Raw genomic sequence first — 18,557 nt, 5'->3', positions numbered from 1 at the left:
CAGTTTTTTATAATATACATTTCATAAATATATTTTACAATCAAGAAATAGATACAATTTGTATCAACAAACAAATGTCATTTCTAGACATTTTAGGCTTTGTCGTTTGCGGCACTTCAAAAGGCGAGGGTGGGGTGGGGGGGGCTTTCTGCTATCATCAAAAGTATGAAACATGCACATGCCATGTCAAAATAAACTAAATACTAATGTGCATTGGATATGGCCCAAGACCTTGATTTCAGATCATGATATTTTACTCACTGAGAAAAGAAACATGATTCCGTGACAGATTACATTATAACCAACAAACTTCATATTTCAGTAGTCTATTCCCACTTTTATGTCACTTAGTGTAAGTGTGGGGGGTCTTTATTACTTTACCATTATGAAGCCTTTCAAACTTGAGGGAAAATAGTGAGGGGAAAGGTAGGCACGCAAACTGTAAGCCAAATGCCAGAAACAACCCTGACGGCAGCCTCGCTTTCTGAGTGTTTCACAGGAAGAAACATTTAGGCAGTGTGTCACACCTTCTCATGAAGAGACAAGAGGCCCAACATGGCCTGCTCTTAGTTCATGAAAAAACAAACTCAACAAAGCCCGAAAAATATTTTGGGCAAATAACATTCAGAGATGTTTTCATTTTCTTTACATGTGTTCATTTACATGGCTTGTCTCTCAGCATAAATAAGGAAATGGATGCTTTTCTTTAAAGCATTTTGCAGATGAGACTTCACCAGTTCCTTAGTAATTACAAATATAAGTCACGTTAAACACTGTATGTGCCATCAAGTCACATGCCAGGTCCCAAGGTGCAAGACAAGGATATATACATGCCCAAAAATGTTCCCAATCATTTCCATGTAACAGTTACATTAAGGTAACTAATCAACACAGCCAGCCATACAATACATCAATGGTTAAGTCTTACAACACTGATGTGATGTTACACTACTACCCAATGAATTGTCTGCATCAAAACTACGATCGCTTTATAATGACAAGGTTCATTCTCAAAATTTTTGGCATTATTTCAGCAGCTTTGAAATGTCTTTTAAATGGCTTTCATGTGTTTTATATGTGCACAGATGTTTTAAGTATAATCTTTCCCAGTTGTAGTTTGGCTTGCTTATGTACGTGCACTCGCAAGCTCTACCAAAATAGTAGCTTTGTAAACTGAGATTGAGAAAATATATATAATTCTAAATACTTAGTGCTTAACATTTAAAACGCAAAGGAGACTGAACTCAATTACATTAGGATATTAATTGAAACCCGTTAAACAATGACTGGAGCAGTGAGGTCATTCAGATATAAGGCCATTAAACGTGAAAGTTCATGCTCTGAGGTATGCTTGCACTCACTTCACTCTGTCTTTTACCCCAAAATAATAATTGCACAATAAACAAAAAAGTCACGTAGTATTTACAGCAATGTCAGATATGCACAATATGATCTACGTATAGTGAAATAATTCTGCTCTGTATTAAAATGGATGACTTCGTTCAAATTCAATATCTTACCATCAGTCAAAGTTGGATGACAATCAAATAACTTACTTCAAATGTAGAGTACTAATACTATTCAGACAATTGTAGATCCAAAAATAAAATAAAAATACTCAATGGCAAGACCTCAGCTTCGTGACAATGACGGCAGCGAGTTGTTGTGGGTCCGTCAGATGAGGGTTTTTCTCCATGACAGAGTGCACCACGAAAGATGGGAAGATGTTGCAGAGGTTGCGGTATGTTTGGTACAGGTGCTCTGGGATGACATGGCGCTCCTGGTGCTCGACTTGAGGCGGGTTCTCCCACGGAGACCTCCAAATCTGCTCCATCTTGTCAGGCATGCTGCGGACCATCACCCGCTCACAACACGGCTGCATCAAGCTGTTACTCAGGGGGTACGAATGGTATCCATAGGACTCACTGCCGCAGGGCAGCGGGTCCCAGCTGGCATGCTGCTCACGGCACAGTGGGGGTCTGCGCTGCCTCATGGGGTTACTCTCGTACAGCCTGGAGTCTGAGATGCTGTCCATACGTGTCATGCCCAGGGAGCGTCCCGGCTGCGAGGACTGTGACGGGAGGACATTCTGAGGTAAGGGGTAGTCCCCTGGGCAGCTGGACCGGGCCCCAACAACAGGGTGCTGGACATGCGGTGCCAGGTGGGATATGGACTGCTTCCTGCATGGACCTTGCTTGGGCTCCTCATGGCCATAGCTCTGCACCCGGGTCAGGGCCTCGTGGTGGAACCCCCCATGGGAGGAGGCCTGGAGTCTGCTCTGTGCTGGAGACTGCTGTCCCTTCATGCTCTCATCCAGGCTACTGTCCACTGAGCTCATGTATAATTCCCCATAAGAGGAAAAGGAGTCACTGTTAGAGTGGCTGAGGCAGGGCTCAGGGCAATGCTGGCTGGGATTTCTCAGATAAACCCCGTGCTCATGCTCCATGCTACAGAAGCTGTCCACGTTGTGCATGCTGCTCATGCTCATGTTAGAAAAATCACTAAGCATAGAGTAGTATCCGTGGTCCGTGCTCACAGAATCGTACTTAGGAAATTGTTCACTGTAAGTGACAGAAGCGCCATGGCTGTTGGTGACTAGGATGGGTGGATGTGGGTACTGTACACTAGACATGTGCTCCAGAGAGCTGTAGGTGAACTGGAGGGAGCCGGGTACTGGGCTGCTGGCTGATCGTGTGTTCAAGGCACCAGCCGCATGGCTCTTTGCAGGCTGCATGGTGGGCACGCTGAGGGCAGACACAAGGGAAGGCACAGAATTTGCCTCAGGCTTACGGACAGCGGACAGTCTCTCCTCTGGCTCGCAGGCGACTGAGCGGATGCTGGGGTCGGACTGGCGCTTCGGTGTCACTCGTTTAGCCTCAGAGCCACTCTCCCCCTTAGCTGTGGCGAGTCCAGTGCCACACTTGGCCAGGGCCCCCTCGCTCATTGTCTTCACAGCAGACAACTTGGCAAATGCCCTCAGTTCATCAGCCACTGACCGTTGGGGCTGGTTTGCACGCTCTGGATGGTAGTACTTGCACTTATGTCCATAAGTGCATTTTTTCCCTGTTTAAGGTGATATAAAAGAGAGCACAAATTAAACAATATATACATCAGCAGTTAAACCACAAAAATAGAATATAATTTATTTGTTGAGACAACCTACCATATGGACAGGGTTGCTTCTTGTGCTCTGGAACAACAGGACGCTTGCGGAGAAAATTCTCTAAACTTGGACCGTGTCTTCCCAAAGGGTCATCAGGTGGCATGAATCTAAAGCATAAAATGGGAATATACTTAGTTATTGTGTAGTTACAGTGTCTTGTGAAAGTATTCGGCCCCCTTGAACTTTGCGACCTTTTGCCACATTTCAGGCTTCAAACAAAGATTTAAAACTGTATTTTTTTGTGAAGAATCAACAACAAGTGGGACACAATCATGAAGTGGAACGACATTTATTGGATATTTCAAACTTTTTTAACAAATAAAAAAAATAAAAAAATTGGGGCGTGCAAAATTATTCAGCCCCTTTACTTTCAGTGCAGCAAACTCTCTCCAGAAGTTCAGTGAGGATCTCTGAATGATCCAATGTTGACTAATGACTAATGATGATAAATACAATCCACCTGTGTGTAATCAAGTCTCCGTATAAATGCACCTGCACTGTGATAGTCTCAGAGGTCCGTTAAAAGCGCAGAGAGCATCATGAAGAACAAGGAACACACCAGGCAGGTCCGAGATACTGTTGTGAAGAAGTTTAAAGCCGGATTTGGATACAAAAAGATTTCCCAAGCTTTAAACATCCCAAGGAGCACTGTGCAAGCGATAATATTGAAATGGAAGGAGTATCAGACCACTGCAAATCTACCAAGACCTGGCCGTCCCTCTAAACTTTCAGCTCATACAAGGAGAAGACTGATCAGAGATGCAGCCAAGAGGCCCATGATCACTCTGGATGAACTGCAGAGATCTACAGCCGAGGTGGGAGACTCTGTCCATAGGACAACAATCAGTCGTATATTGCACAAATCTGGCCTTTATGGAAGAGTGGCAAGAAGAAAGCCATTTCTTAAAGATATCCATAAAAAGTGTTGTTTAAAGTTTGCCACAAGCCACCTGGGAGACACACCAAACATGTGGAAGAAGGTGCTCTGGTCAGATGAAACCAAAATTGAACTTTTTGGCAACAATGCAAAACGTTATGTTTGGCGTAAAAGCAACACAGCTCATCACCCTGAACACACCATCCCCACTGCCACCAAACGTGGTGGTGGCAGCATCATGGTTTGGGCCTGCTTTTCTTCAGCAGGGACAGGGAAGATGGTTAAAATTGATGGGAAGATGGATGGAGCCAAATACAGGACCATTCTGGAAGAAAACCTGATGGAGTCTGCAAAAGACCTGAGACTGGGGCGGAGATTTGTCTTCCAACAAGACAATGATCCAAAACATAAAGCAAAATCTACAATGGAATGGTTCAAAAATAAACATATCCAGGTGTTAGAATGGCCAAGTCAAAGTCCAGACCTGAATCCAATCGAGAATCTGTGGAAAGAACTGAAAACTGCTGTTCACAAATGCTCTCCATCCAACCTCACTGAGCTCGAGCTTTTTTGCAAGGAGGAATGGGAAAAAAATGCAATCTCTCGATGTGCAAAACTGATAGAGACATACCCCAAGCGACTTACAGCTGTAATCGCAGCAAAAGGTGGCGCTACAAAGTATTAACTTAAGGGGGCTGAATAATTTTGCACGCCCAATTTTTCAGTTTTTGATTTGTTAAAAAAGTTTGAAATATCCAATAAATGTCGTTCCACTTCATGATTGTGTGCCACTTGTTGTTGATTCTTCACAAAAAAATACAGTTTTATATCTTTATGTTTGAAGCCTGAAATGTGGCAAAAGGTCGCAAAGTTCAAGGGGGCCCGAATACTTTCGCAAGGCACTGTAATTACACTCATTGCCCAAGTAACTAAGGCCTTTGATGACTTACTTATCATTGACAAACGAGTACATCAGCAGCCGCTCCTCTATGAACTTCTTCCACTCCGGCTTCTCATTCTGTAAGTCCCTGTAGTTGTCATTTGACACAATTATGCCATCAGAGTCACAGGCCAGTTTCACTATAAAGCGATCATCATAGCACACCACTCTCCTCCCTTGGACTCTTCTAGATGGGGTGAACACTAGGATCTTTTCTTTCTCCAGCTTCCGCAAAATGTCTTGGTCTGTGAAATGAAAGTTAAAACATCAGTCAAGAACAGCAGTGTACAAATTGTTACACAGAACTCGTAGGCCTGTTTGCGTGATTACACATTGAGATTTTCATATACATTACATTTGTAAACAAACAAATTAATTGCAGTCCAACATAATCCAGACTCAAATAATTGTTAGATCATCTTAAATTATTTTAAATGGTAACAATAATTTCTCACTGTAGGTGCTTTTTTTGCACTGGAAAATTGAGCTCAATGTTCACACACGTCGATAAAACACACACACCCACCCTCTCCCCAAAACATAGACAACCTTTTTAGAAAATATCTCGGGCTTGTACGTCTAAATGTGGCTAATTGAAGTAGAGTTTTAGTACCTGTAATGGGGGCGTCAGGTCTCGACTGCTCTTTCCTCCAGGCAGGAACAAACACTGTGATGTCTTTGTGCCCTTTCTCCACAAACCAATCAACAGCCAATTGGATACCAAGGCAAGAGAAAACCTCTTTGTTTCCATGGCTACAAAACAAAACAACCACATAGTAAAAAAGTCTGCTTGTAAAGGTAAGTACAGTCTTTCAAAAACAGATGGTTCAGAACATATTTTGCACGAGGTACGGTACAAAATGAGACTTACCTCATTGCCACATTCGATCCATCAATGACAATAGGCCTGAGATTATCATAAGGATCCACGGAATCATCTTCAAGTGACACCTCCGGACTGACAGCCTCTTTGACACAGGGGCCTCCACGGGAGACCAACGTGCCTGTGTTACTGCTGGCTTGAACTTCCAGTTCACCTTTATTACCAAGCCTCACAAGCTCAGCCAGAATATCATTGATGAGGGCAGCAGCCCCTAACTTGTTCAGCACTGTCTCCACCTGTTCACCTGAGTATCCCAGCTTCAAGGCAAACTCCATCTTGGTTTGGTACACCTTGTCACTGGCCTGTTTGAGGACTGCGGCGGCCTTGGTGTCGTCAGGGCGGAGCTCTGGTAGAGTACTGCTCTGGGAGAAGCTAGGCCGGTCCAGGCATGGAGAGCGACAGAGCTGACGGTGAGGCTTGGTGGCACTGAAGAGCTCCGTCCTCTTACAGCTGCCGCTGTTCACTTGCAGCTGATGCTCTGACTCACTCTCTGAGCTGTTCCCCTCCTCTGACTCCCCACTGGGCTGCTGGGCCTCAGTCAGCTCAGAGGCCTCTTCCCTGCAAGGGTGTTTCTCCATTTTGATCTTCTCCACCATCGACCATGCCGTCATCACGTTCCTCTCGCCACCGGAGATGTCCACCACATGCTCCCTCACCTTCACCACAGCCTGAGAGTCATACTCGATGACTGGCTTCAGCACAACCAGCTGTTTGTGTTGAGCCAACGTTAGATGCTCTCTCTTTCCGTGAGCTGGCGAAGTTAAGGAAACGATGTAATCCTGGAAAAAACAAAACAAAGGGTGATTGTCGATAAAAACGCCAAACGGCATCCCTGCCTACAAGTAAAAAAATTAAATGCATGTCTAATAGGGCTGGGAATTGCCAGGGACCTCATAATATGATATTATCACTATACTTAGGTGCTGATGCGATATGTATTGCGATTCTATATGCATTGCGATTCCGTCCTGTGATTTGAATTTCAAAACATATTGCTCACTATATGTCTGCTGCAGAGACAAGAGAGAGCATTATAGTTTATCAGTCATGGAAACAAGTGTTGAAAACATGATGGCTCACCATTTAAAAAGAAGGTTGAGACAAGATATAGAATGACAAATACAATAGTTTTGTCCCAGGTACAGCTGACTAGCGCTAGCTAACATTACCTAGCCAAAATGTGGAGTCAAAGTATCGAAACAATATCATCCAAAATAATATTGTGATATGTAAATCGCATTGATTTTTCCCACATCACTAATGTCTAATGCATGTGTAAATGTTAAGAAAGAGCTGGGATGATAAAACGAAAAATTGACATCGCATTCCTCTTTACCAAAGCATATATTGCGCAGGTAGGTCATTTCCGGTGATTAGGCTACACAACGTTCCTGCAGATTTTTGGGTTCTAAAACCCTTATCTGGTGAACAGTAATGTCTATTATCCGGATTCTTGCAATGAAAGTATCTGCAAAGTAGGGCTACCTGTATTACTGCCAGCACTCACTCCCTCTCTCCACTGTGAGTTTAGGACTGAACAGAGACACAGGAGAAGTTGTAGAACTGTATACATGTATTAATGAGCATCATTACATGTCCTCCTTTTTGTAAAGACAGATTTAAATCAAGACACTTTTTAGGTACTCGAGATAAAAATGTTTTTACAGGGCAGATACATTGGGCTCCCGAGTGGCACAGCATTCTAAGGCATTGCATCTCAGTGCTAGAGGCATCACTACAGACACAGCCTGGATTTTGAACCAGGGTATCACAACCGGCCATGATTGGGAGTGCCATAGGACGGGGCACAATTGGCCCAGAGTCGTCCGGGTTTGGCCGGTGTAGGCCATCATTGTAAATAAGAATGTGTTCTTAACCGACTTGCCTAGTTGAATAAAAGGTTCAATTAAAAAATAAAAAAAGGTGCAATATGCAGAAATCGCTCCACCATTTCTTGGTTGCTAAAATTCTAATATTTTGACTCATTTCATTTTGTGACAAAACAAGCAAGTACCACTGTGAAATATATTTTCAATAACCAAAAATATTGTATTTTCAACTGTTGGAAGCTGGTGTACAAAACCCAAAGTAAAAGATGCAAAAACTAAACTTAATGGAAGCATAGAAATAGCGCACATAAAACAGATCTACCACTTCTCAAACTCACTTTCAATGAGAATGACATGTGAGTTATAGATATTTCTATGTGAATTTGGTCAGGTCGCCCAAAAAGTTACATATATTGCAGCTTTAACCAATTTATTTTTCCAGGAGCTCTTTTCTTTTCAGAAGCCAGGGTAGACTACCTGAAACTCTGTGGTAGGGGGTTATTCTGGCCCTCGTGTCTCTATAAATTAATCCTCAAAGGAGGTCTTATGATGCAACCAGAACTTGTGGTCGTCTGGTAGGACGCTCTGTGAGATAACATGTAGCTGAGACCTGTTTCTTCTCAGGCTGCCTGTTGGCATCGCGATGTTGTAGGATTTTAGAGTCTGCCGAGCTGCTGACCATGCCAATGCTGGGGACGTTCTTGATACAGACTGGTTGGAACAAGGTTTGGTGGTTCTTGCGCTCTCCGTCGTCTGTTGAACCAGGCGGCTTGTTTGTCCTTCATATCCCTATCCTTCCTCTCAAAAGGACTTGAGGTCTGGCCACTCAGGTTTGAGTTGAGATGGGACTGGCAAAAGAGTTCTGATGTTGCGCCACATCAGCAGCTGAGCAGGGGACGCACCATGAGCCAGAGGGGTGGCATGGTACGCCATGATCTGACAGCTCATGATCCATTATGCCTACTACCAGTCTGCCTCTGATCATCGCCTCTTGTAGTATCCCCCCATACTGGCAGTGCTCTGCTAGTTTATGAACTGCAGTGATAAATGTCTCAGCTGACACACCTGGCTCGACGCCATGTGTTGAATCTAGCCCTCTCATAGATTGTGTTTGCACACAAAATTATTCTCAAAAGCATCTCTGACTTTCATGAAGATCTTTTTGTCTTCACTAGATAAGGCTAACGTTGAGAGAACCTTTTTTCAGGTTAACTTTTTCAGTTGCTTGCTTAGCTGTTATTGTCAGTTGCTCCCAGGGGAGAATGACTGCCCCCTCTCATTGACGCCCTTGAAGTTCAAGGCTGGCCGTGTTACTGTAGGCATTGTTTGTAGAAAACAGTATCCCAGTTACAGTGAAAAGAAAAATAGCATTATTTGTGGTCAATCTTCATGTCAAAACACATTTTTGAAGACAATCCTGGTACCAATAATTGCTTTAAATACACCAGATGTAGGTCCTTGAACCAATTATATTAAAAGTACACAGGAAAAACATTAAGGATAATTTAGTTGCTAATGGCAGTAACCCGGTCAGCCTTCAACTTGAGTTACTCAATGCGAGGGGGCAGCACTGAGCCAGCCTGCAACGTTACTTCCTGGAGTAGCTGCGCACGTTAGGTCACCATGAGACGCCATCTTAACCAACTTAATTTGCTCTATTGAGTCTTCGCATATTTATATATGAATGGTACCACATGATCGATGGCTTTGTTAATTCATTCATACATACACACAGTACCAGTCACACAGTACCAGTCAAATGTTTGGACACCTACTCATTCAAGGATTTATCTAGATTTTAAAAACCCTATTTTCTACATTGTAGAATAATAGTGGAGACATCAAAACTATGAAACAACACATATGTAACCATGTACTAACCCCAATAAACTGTTAAGCAAATCAAAATATATTTTAGATTCTTCAAAGTAGCCACCCTTTGCCTTGATGACAGCTTTGCACACTCTTGGCATTCTCTCAACCAGCTTCATCTGGAATGCTTTTCCAACGGTCTTGAAGGAGTTCCCACATACGCTGAGCACTGTTGGCTGCTTTTCCTTCACTCTGTAGTCCAACTCATCCCAAAAATCTCTAATTCAGACTGAAGGACAGACGTCCACCAGTCTAATGGCCATTGCTTGTGTTTCTTGGCCCAAGCAAGTCTTCTTATTGGTGTCCTTTAGTAGTGGTTTCTTTGCAGCAATTCAACCATGAAGGCCTGATTCACACAGTCTCCTCTGAACAGTTCCTGTTGAGATGTGTTTGTTAATTGAACTCTGAAGCATTTATTTGGGCTGCAATTTCTGAGACTGGTAACTCTAATGAATGTATCCTCTGTAGCAGAGGTAACCCTCTGGTGGTCCTCATGAGAGCCAGTTTAATCATAACGCATGATGGTTTTTGCAACGTACTTGAAGAAACTTTAAATGTTCTTAAAAATGTTTTGCATTGCCTGGCCAGGTCTCAAAGTAATGGACTGTCATTTATCTTTGTTTGAGCGGTTCTTGACATAAAATTGACTTTTACCAAATAGGGCTATCTTCTGCATACCACAACTGATTGGCTCAAATGCATTAAGGAAAGAAATATCACAAATTAACTTTTAACAAGGCACACCTGTTAATTGAATCAAATCAAAAACTGTATTTGTCATATGTGCCAAATACAACAGATAGACCTTACAGTGAAATGCTTACTTATATCCCTTAACCAACAATGCAGTTTTAAGAAAAATATGTGTCAAGTAAAAAACAGACAAGTAAAAATGTTTAATTAACAAATAGTTAGAGAGCAGAAGTAAAATAACAGTAGCGAGGCTATATACAGGGGGTACCGATACAGAGTCAATGTGCAGGGGCATAAGTTAGTCAAGGTAATATGTACATGTACGTAGAATAAAGTGACTATGCATAGATAATAACCAGAGAATAGCAATGCAAACAGTCCATTTGATTAGCCGTTCAAGCTTGGAGGTAGAAACTGTTAAGAAGTTTTTTGGACCTAAACTTGGCACTCCGGTACCGCTTGCTTGTGCGGTAGCAGAAAGAACAGTCTATGACTAGGGTGGCTGGAGTCTGACAATTTTTAGGGCCTTCCTCTGACACTGCCTGGTATAGAGGTCCTTGATGGCAGGAAGCTTGGCCCCAGTGATGTACTGGGCCGTACGCCCTACCCTCTGTAGTGCCTTGCGGTCGGAGGCCGAGCAGTTGCCATACCAGGTAATAAATGCATTCCAGGTGACTACCTCATGAAGCTGGTTGAGAGAATGCCAAGAGTGTGCAAGGCAAAGGATGGTCATCAAGGCAAAGGATGGTTACTTTGAAGAATCTCAAATATAATAACATATTTTGATTTGTTTAACACTTGTGGTTATTACATGTGTTATTTCATAGTTTTGATGTCTTCAATAGTATTCTACAATGTAGAAACTATTAAAAATAAAGAAAAACCTGAAAAAACCTGAATGACTAGATGTGTCCAAACTTTTGACTGGTACTGTACGTACATTGATGACGACTTCAAAATGCACATCAGAATGAAAAGGGGCACCTTCCAAACCCTCTGCAAGGAAACAGCTACCTAAATAACCAACCAGGCAGTCTGTTTGCCATTCAATCTAGCAGACAAGCAGCTCATGATCGTGCTGTGGTTACTAGGAAATCAGGACTCATTCAGGTGAATATTGTTGTGCCATTTTAAAATAATCATGAATGTGGCAGAGGCTCCCGAGTGGCTCAGCTGTCTAAGGCACTGCATCTCAGTGCTAAAAGTGTCACTACAGACCCTGGTTCGATCCCGGGCTGTATCACAAGGCGCACAATTGGCCCAGTGTCGTCCAGGTTAGGGGAGGGTTTGGCCAGGGTAGGCAGTCATTGTAAAATAAGAACTTGTTCTTAACTGACTTGCCTAGTTAAATAAAAGGTTCAATATAAAAAGGTACAGAACTTGACAAAGTTGTCAATCTACAGTACCACACCATTGATAAGTAACATCATAACTAGCCAATTCCATCCCAGCTAGTCACTGTAGTCCATACACATGCACAGACCAACAACATACAATTAGACCGACAGTTGAAGTCAGAAGTTTACATAAACTGAGTTGAAATGTATTTGGCTAAGGTGTTTCACAATTCCTGACATTTAATCCTAGTAAAAATTCCCTGTCATAGGTCAGTTAGGATCACCACTTTATTTTAAGAATGTTAAATGTCAGAATAATAATAAGAGAGTATAATTTATTTCAGCTTTTATGGGTCAGAAGTTTGATGTCCTTAAGCCATTTTGCCACAACTTTGAAAATATGCTTGGGGTCATTATCCATTTGGAAGACCCATTTGCGACCAAGCTTTAACTTCCTGACTGATGTCTTGAGATGTTGCTTAAACATATCCCCGTAATTTTCCAAAACAGTTCTATTTTTGTTTCATCAGACCAGAGAACATTTCTCCAAAAAGTACCATTTGTGTCCCCATGTGCAGTTGCAAATCGTAATCTGGCTTTTTTATGCGGTTTTGGAGCAGTGGCTTCTTCTTTGCTGAGCAGCCTTTCAGGGTATGTCGATATAGGACTCATTTAACTGTGGCTATACATACTTTTGTACCCGTTTCCTCCAGCGTCTTCACAAGGTCCTTTGTTGTTGTTCTGGGATTGATTTGCACTTTTTGCACCAAAGTACGTTCATCTCTCGGAGACAGAATACGTCTCCTTCCTGAGCGGAATGACAGCTGCGTGGTACCATGGTGTTTATACTTACGTACAATTGTTTGTACAGTTGAACGTGGTACCTTCAGGCGTTTGGAAATTACTCCCAAGGATGAACCAGAGTTGTGGAGGTCTACAATTTTTTTCTGAAGTCTTGGCTGATTTATTTTGATTTTCCCATGATGTCAAGCAAAGAGGCACTGAGTTTGAAGGTAGGCCTTGAAATACATCCACAGGTACACCTCCAATTGACTCAAATTATGTCAATTAGCCTATCAGAAGCTTCTAAAGCCATGACATCATTTTCTGGAATTTTCCAAGCTCTTTAAAGGCACAGACAACTTAGTGTATGTAACCTTCTGACCCACTGGAATTGTGATACAGTGAATTTTTAGTGAACTAATCTGTCCGTAAAAAATTGTTGGAAAAATTACTTGTGTCATGCACAAAGTATATGTCCTAACTGACTTGCCAAAACTATAGTTTGTTAACAAGAAATTTGTGGAGTGGTTGAAAAACGAGTTTTAATGACTCCAACCTAAGTGAATGTAAACTTCCGACTTCAACTGTAGATACTTCAAACACTTTAATAAAGTTGTCATAATGCTCAGACAACAGGTTAACAGGGCCAGACTGTCACTCAAATGGCATATATTACTCAATCAAGCGATCTGCAATAAATCTCACCAGACATTCATCCTGCTAAATGGTCGATTGGTCTTGTTTACATTATATTGACATGACCTTTCAACTGTCATTAAAAGGCACATGGTAGCTCTGACGCCTTGTGGTGGTAATTATGAACTGCATGTTACTTCAGCATCATTTGGATTTGATCTCAAATCATGACTGATAGGCCTAGTTGGCAAGGATTTAATTGTTTCAGCGTTATGTTATTATAACAAGTTACATCATAATGTATATAATATCATAATATACATTATATTCCTTTGTGCAGGGGAATCGGCATCAGGTTTGATGTCTCTAAATCTACGGTCGAAGCCTGCTTCCAAAGGGTGATCGTAGCTGTATCTCATCTCTCAAGGGCCAGAGCACGAGAAGTCATCAGTGGCATCACAAAGGCAGCTAAGTTCCCTGGAGTGATCTGAGCCATTGCGGAACACACATTGCCATCAAGGCCACCCTAGAATACAGAGACAAACTGCATGTCAACTGAAAGTCGTTCCATTCTATGCACCTCCAGGCTGTATGCGACGACAAAATGCTTTTCACCAGTGTATTTAATGCCTACCCCAGCACAGTGCATGATGCAAGGGTCTACCGGAACTCAGAACTGCACCAGATGATTACCACCAACCCTCAGTCTGTTGCCCAATGCAACTCTAGAGGAAATCTAAAGCCCCTGAACTCCCCCTGAAAAGTATAAACTGAAATATAAATACTCAAATAAAATTGTCACATGCGCCAAATAAACAGTCAAATAGTTACTTACAAGCCCTTCACCAACAATTCAGTTAAGAAAAATAACTTTTAAAAAATGAAATAAAAGTAACAAAAAAAATGCAATATCAGCAGTAAAATAACAATAGCGAGGCTATATAATGGGGGCACCGGTTAGTTGAGGTAATATGTACATGTAAGTAGAGTTATTAAAGTGACTTATGCATAGATAATAACAGAGAGTAACAGCAGCGTAAGAGGGGGGGCAATGCAAATAGTCTGGGTGCGTCTTTCTTTTTCCCAACGCAGTTAAGCCAAAACCACGCCCCGTTATTCAGAGGTGCGTTCTACTACGCTCCAATTGGCTAGCTAGCGTTGTCTCACTCACAGGCGATCAGCACAGAGACAGTGACCTAACAAGGTAAGGATGGAAAGTGTAATTTAACAATTAGCTGCCTACCGTAATGCATCCCTATTATTATCATGTTTGGTAACATTTGCCAATGTATTTATTTTCAGAGTTTCAATGAGTTGTAAAAATGTCTCAGAACTCTTCTGGATCAGTGCAAGCTAATGCATGATGGTGCCTATGTTGTAATTGTATAAAATAAAATATTGAAATGTATATATATATATATTTTTAAAGTAGGCAAGTCAGTTAAGAAAAAAATTCTTATTTACAATGACGGCCTAGGAACAGTGGGTTAACTGCCTTGTTTGTTCAGGGGCAGAACAACAGATTTTTACCTTGTCAGCTTGGGAATTCGATCTTTCAACCTTTCGGTTACTAGTCCAACACTCTAACCACTAAGCTACCTGCCTCACCATATAAAAATACGGCCTACACTGGCCAAACCCTAACCAGGACAACGCTGGGCCAATCGTGTGCCACCCTTTGGGACTCCCTATTACAGCCCGGGATCAAACCAGGGTCTGTTGTGACGCCTCTAGCACTGTGATGCAGTGCCTTAGACTGCTGCGCCACTCGAAAGCCCCTAAATAAAATAATGAATAGCTCAATCTTATCCATTGTAAATCAACAGAATGTAAAGGCTGAACTGCATTTGAGACTACATGTGCATTTAAAAACCTTTATTAATTTGTATCCAAATATGCATACAGATCCAAGTGCATTAAATTTTAAAAAATGGACACCAAATGCATGTGCTACTGAAAGCAGTACTTCCCCAGGTCTTGCAGATAGTAGATAGCTACTTCCATTCCAGCTTCAAGAGGCTCAGCCCATGACATGGGTTGCCTAGCAACGCAGCCCTGTCATCAGCTAACTGCTTTTTAGCAGTCACGACTAACAAAACAGAGCCCATCTTTCTCTAGGCAGCCTGGCAAACACGATTAACGTAGCGTGCCTAAAAATATGAGAATTACAATGTTAAACAGGGGTAATAAGTTGCACAAGAAACAAACAATTCAGTTCATAGCTACATCATTCCCCCAGTTGTGTACAGATTGCATCATCCTATTTTCAGATTTAACCTCCACATTGTGAATAGGCATTTGATAACCACTTAACAGGAAATTTCCATCTCTAGTAGTCTTTCTACTACGATTTAGTAATATAATGAGCCTTATGCAGCTAATGTCCTAATGAACATGTGCACAACAGCTTAAAACCTTGGATAGCCTAAATAATACTTATTTAGATAGCCTACTTATTTCCCCACCTCTTATTATAGAAAGTGAGTCAGGACACTACACAAAACCTACGATAATGGAGTAGATCTGGCTTGAGAAAATTGAATGAATGAAACTACTGTACTTCATCCTAAGGACAAAGTAGTTTATTTCCATAAGAATAACTAGGCTATATATATATTATATAAAAAGACAACATATTGGGAAGAGGCTAACCCATTCTATTACAAAAGTGGCAGATATTGTATAGGTGTCCTCACAAAGTCAACACAGACATTTATGTATTTGCAGGAAACCCGATAGCTACCTCACAACAATACTGATGTGTTGGAATTTCCTGGAACAAAATGACATAACTGTCGAAGAGCAGAGCAGCATGAAACAACAAAGAAGCCCCATCTTTTTTTTCTCCACCTCCACATCACAGGCTGAGACACAGCAAGGCCACTCAAGCACTGCACATGCACAGGCTTGTGCAGCCCTGTATCATAGCAACAAGTGGAGCATGTGCATTCAGAAGGACTAAGATGCTTGGCCAAGCTGAGGCCCCACAGCGAGGATGCAAAGTACAGATATGCTGCAGTAATGGAGGTACACACCTGAATATTGTTCTGAAGCACAAAACATTAACGGTTCAACACCATGAGTAGCTGGAAGTCAAACCCCATAAAAGGTCAAATAAGGAGTATTTTGAAGTAGGTATTAGGTGTACAGAATTTGTTAGAAGTGTTCATAGTGCAGATTACATTGAAACCAACGATTAATAATATAATTAGATAACTACCGTAGCTAACGTTAGATTCGAATAGTTTATTTTGCATAAGCTATGTTTCAGCAACATTTCTGCAAAAGGTAGCTCGGCTAACGTTAACTCACAATCATAGTTTACCATACAACACAAATCTACCAAGTTAAACAGTACAAACGTTAATTCTTCCTTCTGGTTACATTGGCTCGTAGCTGAGACATGTAAAGACTAGCTCAGCCAGAAACATTATTTCAGTTATGTAAAAAATTTAATTTATATACATTTAAAAAAAATACTCAAACACGTTAACTTAGCTAGCACTTGTTAGACCACAAAACAGTTAATATTGCGCCTCATGAAAATGACGTTAGCTAAGAATGTTGTTGGCAGTAACGTTAGTTAAATTACTAGCTAGTTACCTACCAGAAAACAATAACTAACGTTAACGTACATGTAAACATGAAGCTCTAGTCATACATTACCACATCCACCAAAAGCGAGATTAACGTTAGTTTAATATTAGCCTAGCGAATATAGTAGGGAGCTAGCTAGTTAAGAGCAAACACTAGCCTGCAGTGAAAGCTAACTACACCAGTCCAGAGTAGATCAACTAACGTTAGCTAGCAGACTTATCTAGCTAACTAGTTGACCGCTTCTATGCGGCTAACGCGTTACCCGTAGCTAGCTAAAAAACACGAAGCAAACATTAACAGTAGCGTTACAGCAAAGTTATCTTACTTTTGCCTTGGTGCAGTCATCTTCCTTGCCCTCCGCGACACGAACTATTATGATATTGCTGGTGCTGACATTTGCGCTGTCGCAGCTTGACTCCGCGGATCCGTAGCTGACCCTCACCCGGAAAATACGCTCAATGTGCGGGATGGAGCGGTGAAGCAAAGGGCCTGCATTTGCGGGCACTGCCAGCTCCAAAACCATTTATTTATGGTAAATCAACGACCCACAAATATAATGCACTCAGCCGTCAAACGAATGTATTAACCTTAGCTATGATGTCTTGTTCAGAAAGTTCAAAATTGAGCTTGCTATTAAAGTCTATCTACGAACATTACAGCAAATAATAAACACAGCTAGCAAGCTACTATAGCTAAATATCATTCATCATCCCCTCCCTTCATCATTTTTTGTCTGCCTCCCACAGACTGTATCTTAGCAACAAGTCCTACACCAGGGCAGGCCAGTGAAACGGAAAAGAAATAATGTGGTGCCGTTCCAGGTCGTCTTTTTACTATCCAGCTGTGCAGACGATCAGATTGAACAATGCCTCGAGAATGAATTTATCATCACTACCGCCTCATATAGCCAGGTAACTTTGATCAACAGAGACAATTTCAACTGCATATTCAAGTTGGTTATTTATGTATTTATTTATTTTCAGCTAAATATTTATTTTTAATTTGTAAGTAAGCTATGAGTTGGCTGACTCATGTGTGGCATCAAAGTATATTACAATAACTTAGTTTGGTGGGCATTGTATCTAAAGACTGTTCTCAGTTGAGATGTGCATGCTGAACTGAAATGTTTTTCCATGTCTCACATAACAGAAATAATGTGAACACTAAATACTACCCCCACCCATTATATAGGCTATAAGCCTACTGTATCACAACTACAGTCCTATGTAAAACGTGTTTTAGTCTCAACAACACTAATGACTGTACGTCCTCTTAGTCCCCAGCTCTTATGCTATTTACTTATCCCTCACTTCCCCAAACTAATTTTCAAGAGACAAGGCCTACCAATATATTAGTAGGCTAAGAGACTTGCCTAGATAAATAAAGGTTACATTTTTAAAAAATTAAAAATGTTTTCAAAATCCTCTGTGTGAAGAGATTGTCCTTCCCTCCCACTGTTTTTCCCCCACACACCAGCAAGGACACTATATTTAAAAAAACGTATAGGATAGTATACATCACAAAATCCTTCAACTCCAAATCTCCTGGCTATCCTGAAGATATAGCTTGTTTGCAGCCCAAAACATTGGAAGGCTATTGTTCTAGCATTCTACTATGGCATTCATTTTACAATGCCATGAGTCATTTTGTCAATATAGGCCTATGGGATGATTGTCACACTATGTATTAGTCACCTTTATTACGGTGGGATTTTAGACAGTTTGGAATCATTATTATAGGATCAGTTAGGACAAAATTGCTGAAAATAATTTTATTTACACATAAATATGCACTGAAATCAGTGGATAATAAACATGTTACCAAAATGTACTGTATGTACTCTCTCCATAGATAACTCTTAGTTCAACAAGTGGGTACTCACAAATGTTTGTTTGTTTTCCAAATACCACTTTAGTCCTGCTCGTTTCTATGTCATGTGGCAAAAAA

At 41.4% G+C, this 18,557-nt stretch overlaps 1 protein-coding gene across 1 annotated transcript; it reads right to left on the bottom strand.

Moving 5' to 3' along the window:
* Window positions 1-363: 363 nt before the first annotated feature.
* On the bottom strand, window positions 364-17,522 carry LOC118390261 (probable ribonuclease ZC3H12B). The gene is made up of 6 exons (XM_035780645.2): window positions 16,936-17,522; window positions 5,852-6,642; window positions 5,594-5,733; window positions 4,991-5,225; window positions 3,164-3,270; window positions 364-3,063 (listed from the first exon to the last, which is right to left on the bottom strand). Exons 1-6 carry the CDS (start codon window positions 17,131-17,133, stop codon window positions 1,619-1,621), a joined length of 2,916 nt encoding a protein of 971 aa, XP_035636538.1. The 5' UTR covers window positions 17,134-17,522; the 3' UTR covers window positions 364-1,618.
* Window positions 17,523-18,557: the final 1,035 nt, after the last annotated feature.

The sequence above is a fragment of the Oncorhynchus keta genome, chromosome 11, assembly GCF_023373465.1.
Source record: "Oncorhynchus keta strain PuntledgeMale-10-30-2019 chromosome 11, Oket_V2, whole genome shotgun sequence".
NCBI classification, from domain to species: Eukaryota; Metazoa; Chordata; class Actinopteri; order Salmoniformes; family Salmonidae; genus Oncorhynchus; species Oncorhynchus keta.
This window is presented reverse-complemented; position numbering and strand designations above follow the sequence as displayed.

Coding starts and splice junctions, on each gene's coding strand:
- LOC118390261 (XM_035780645.2), bottom strand. CDS start 17,133: ATGGTTTTGGAGCTGGCAGTGCCCGCAAATGCAGGCCCTTTGCTTCAC. Junction 5,226..5,593: donor ACCTGACGCCCCCATTACAG/GTACTAAAACTC, acceptor TTCATTTCACAG/ACCAAGACATTTTGCGGAAG. Junction 3,064..3,163: donor GAAGCAACCCTGTCCATATG/GTAGGTTGTCTC, acceptor CACCTTAAACAG/GGAAAAAATGCACTTATGGA.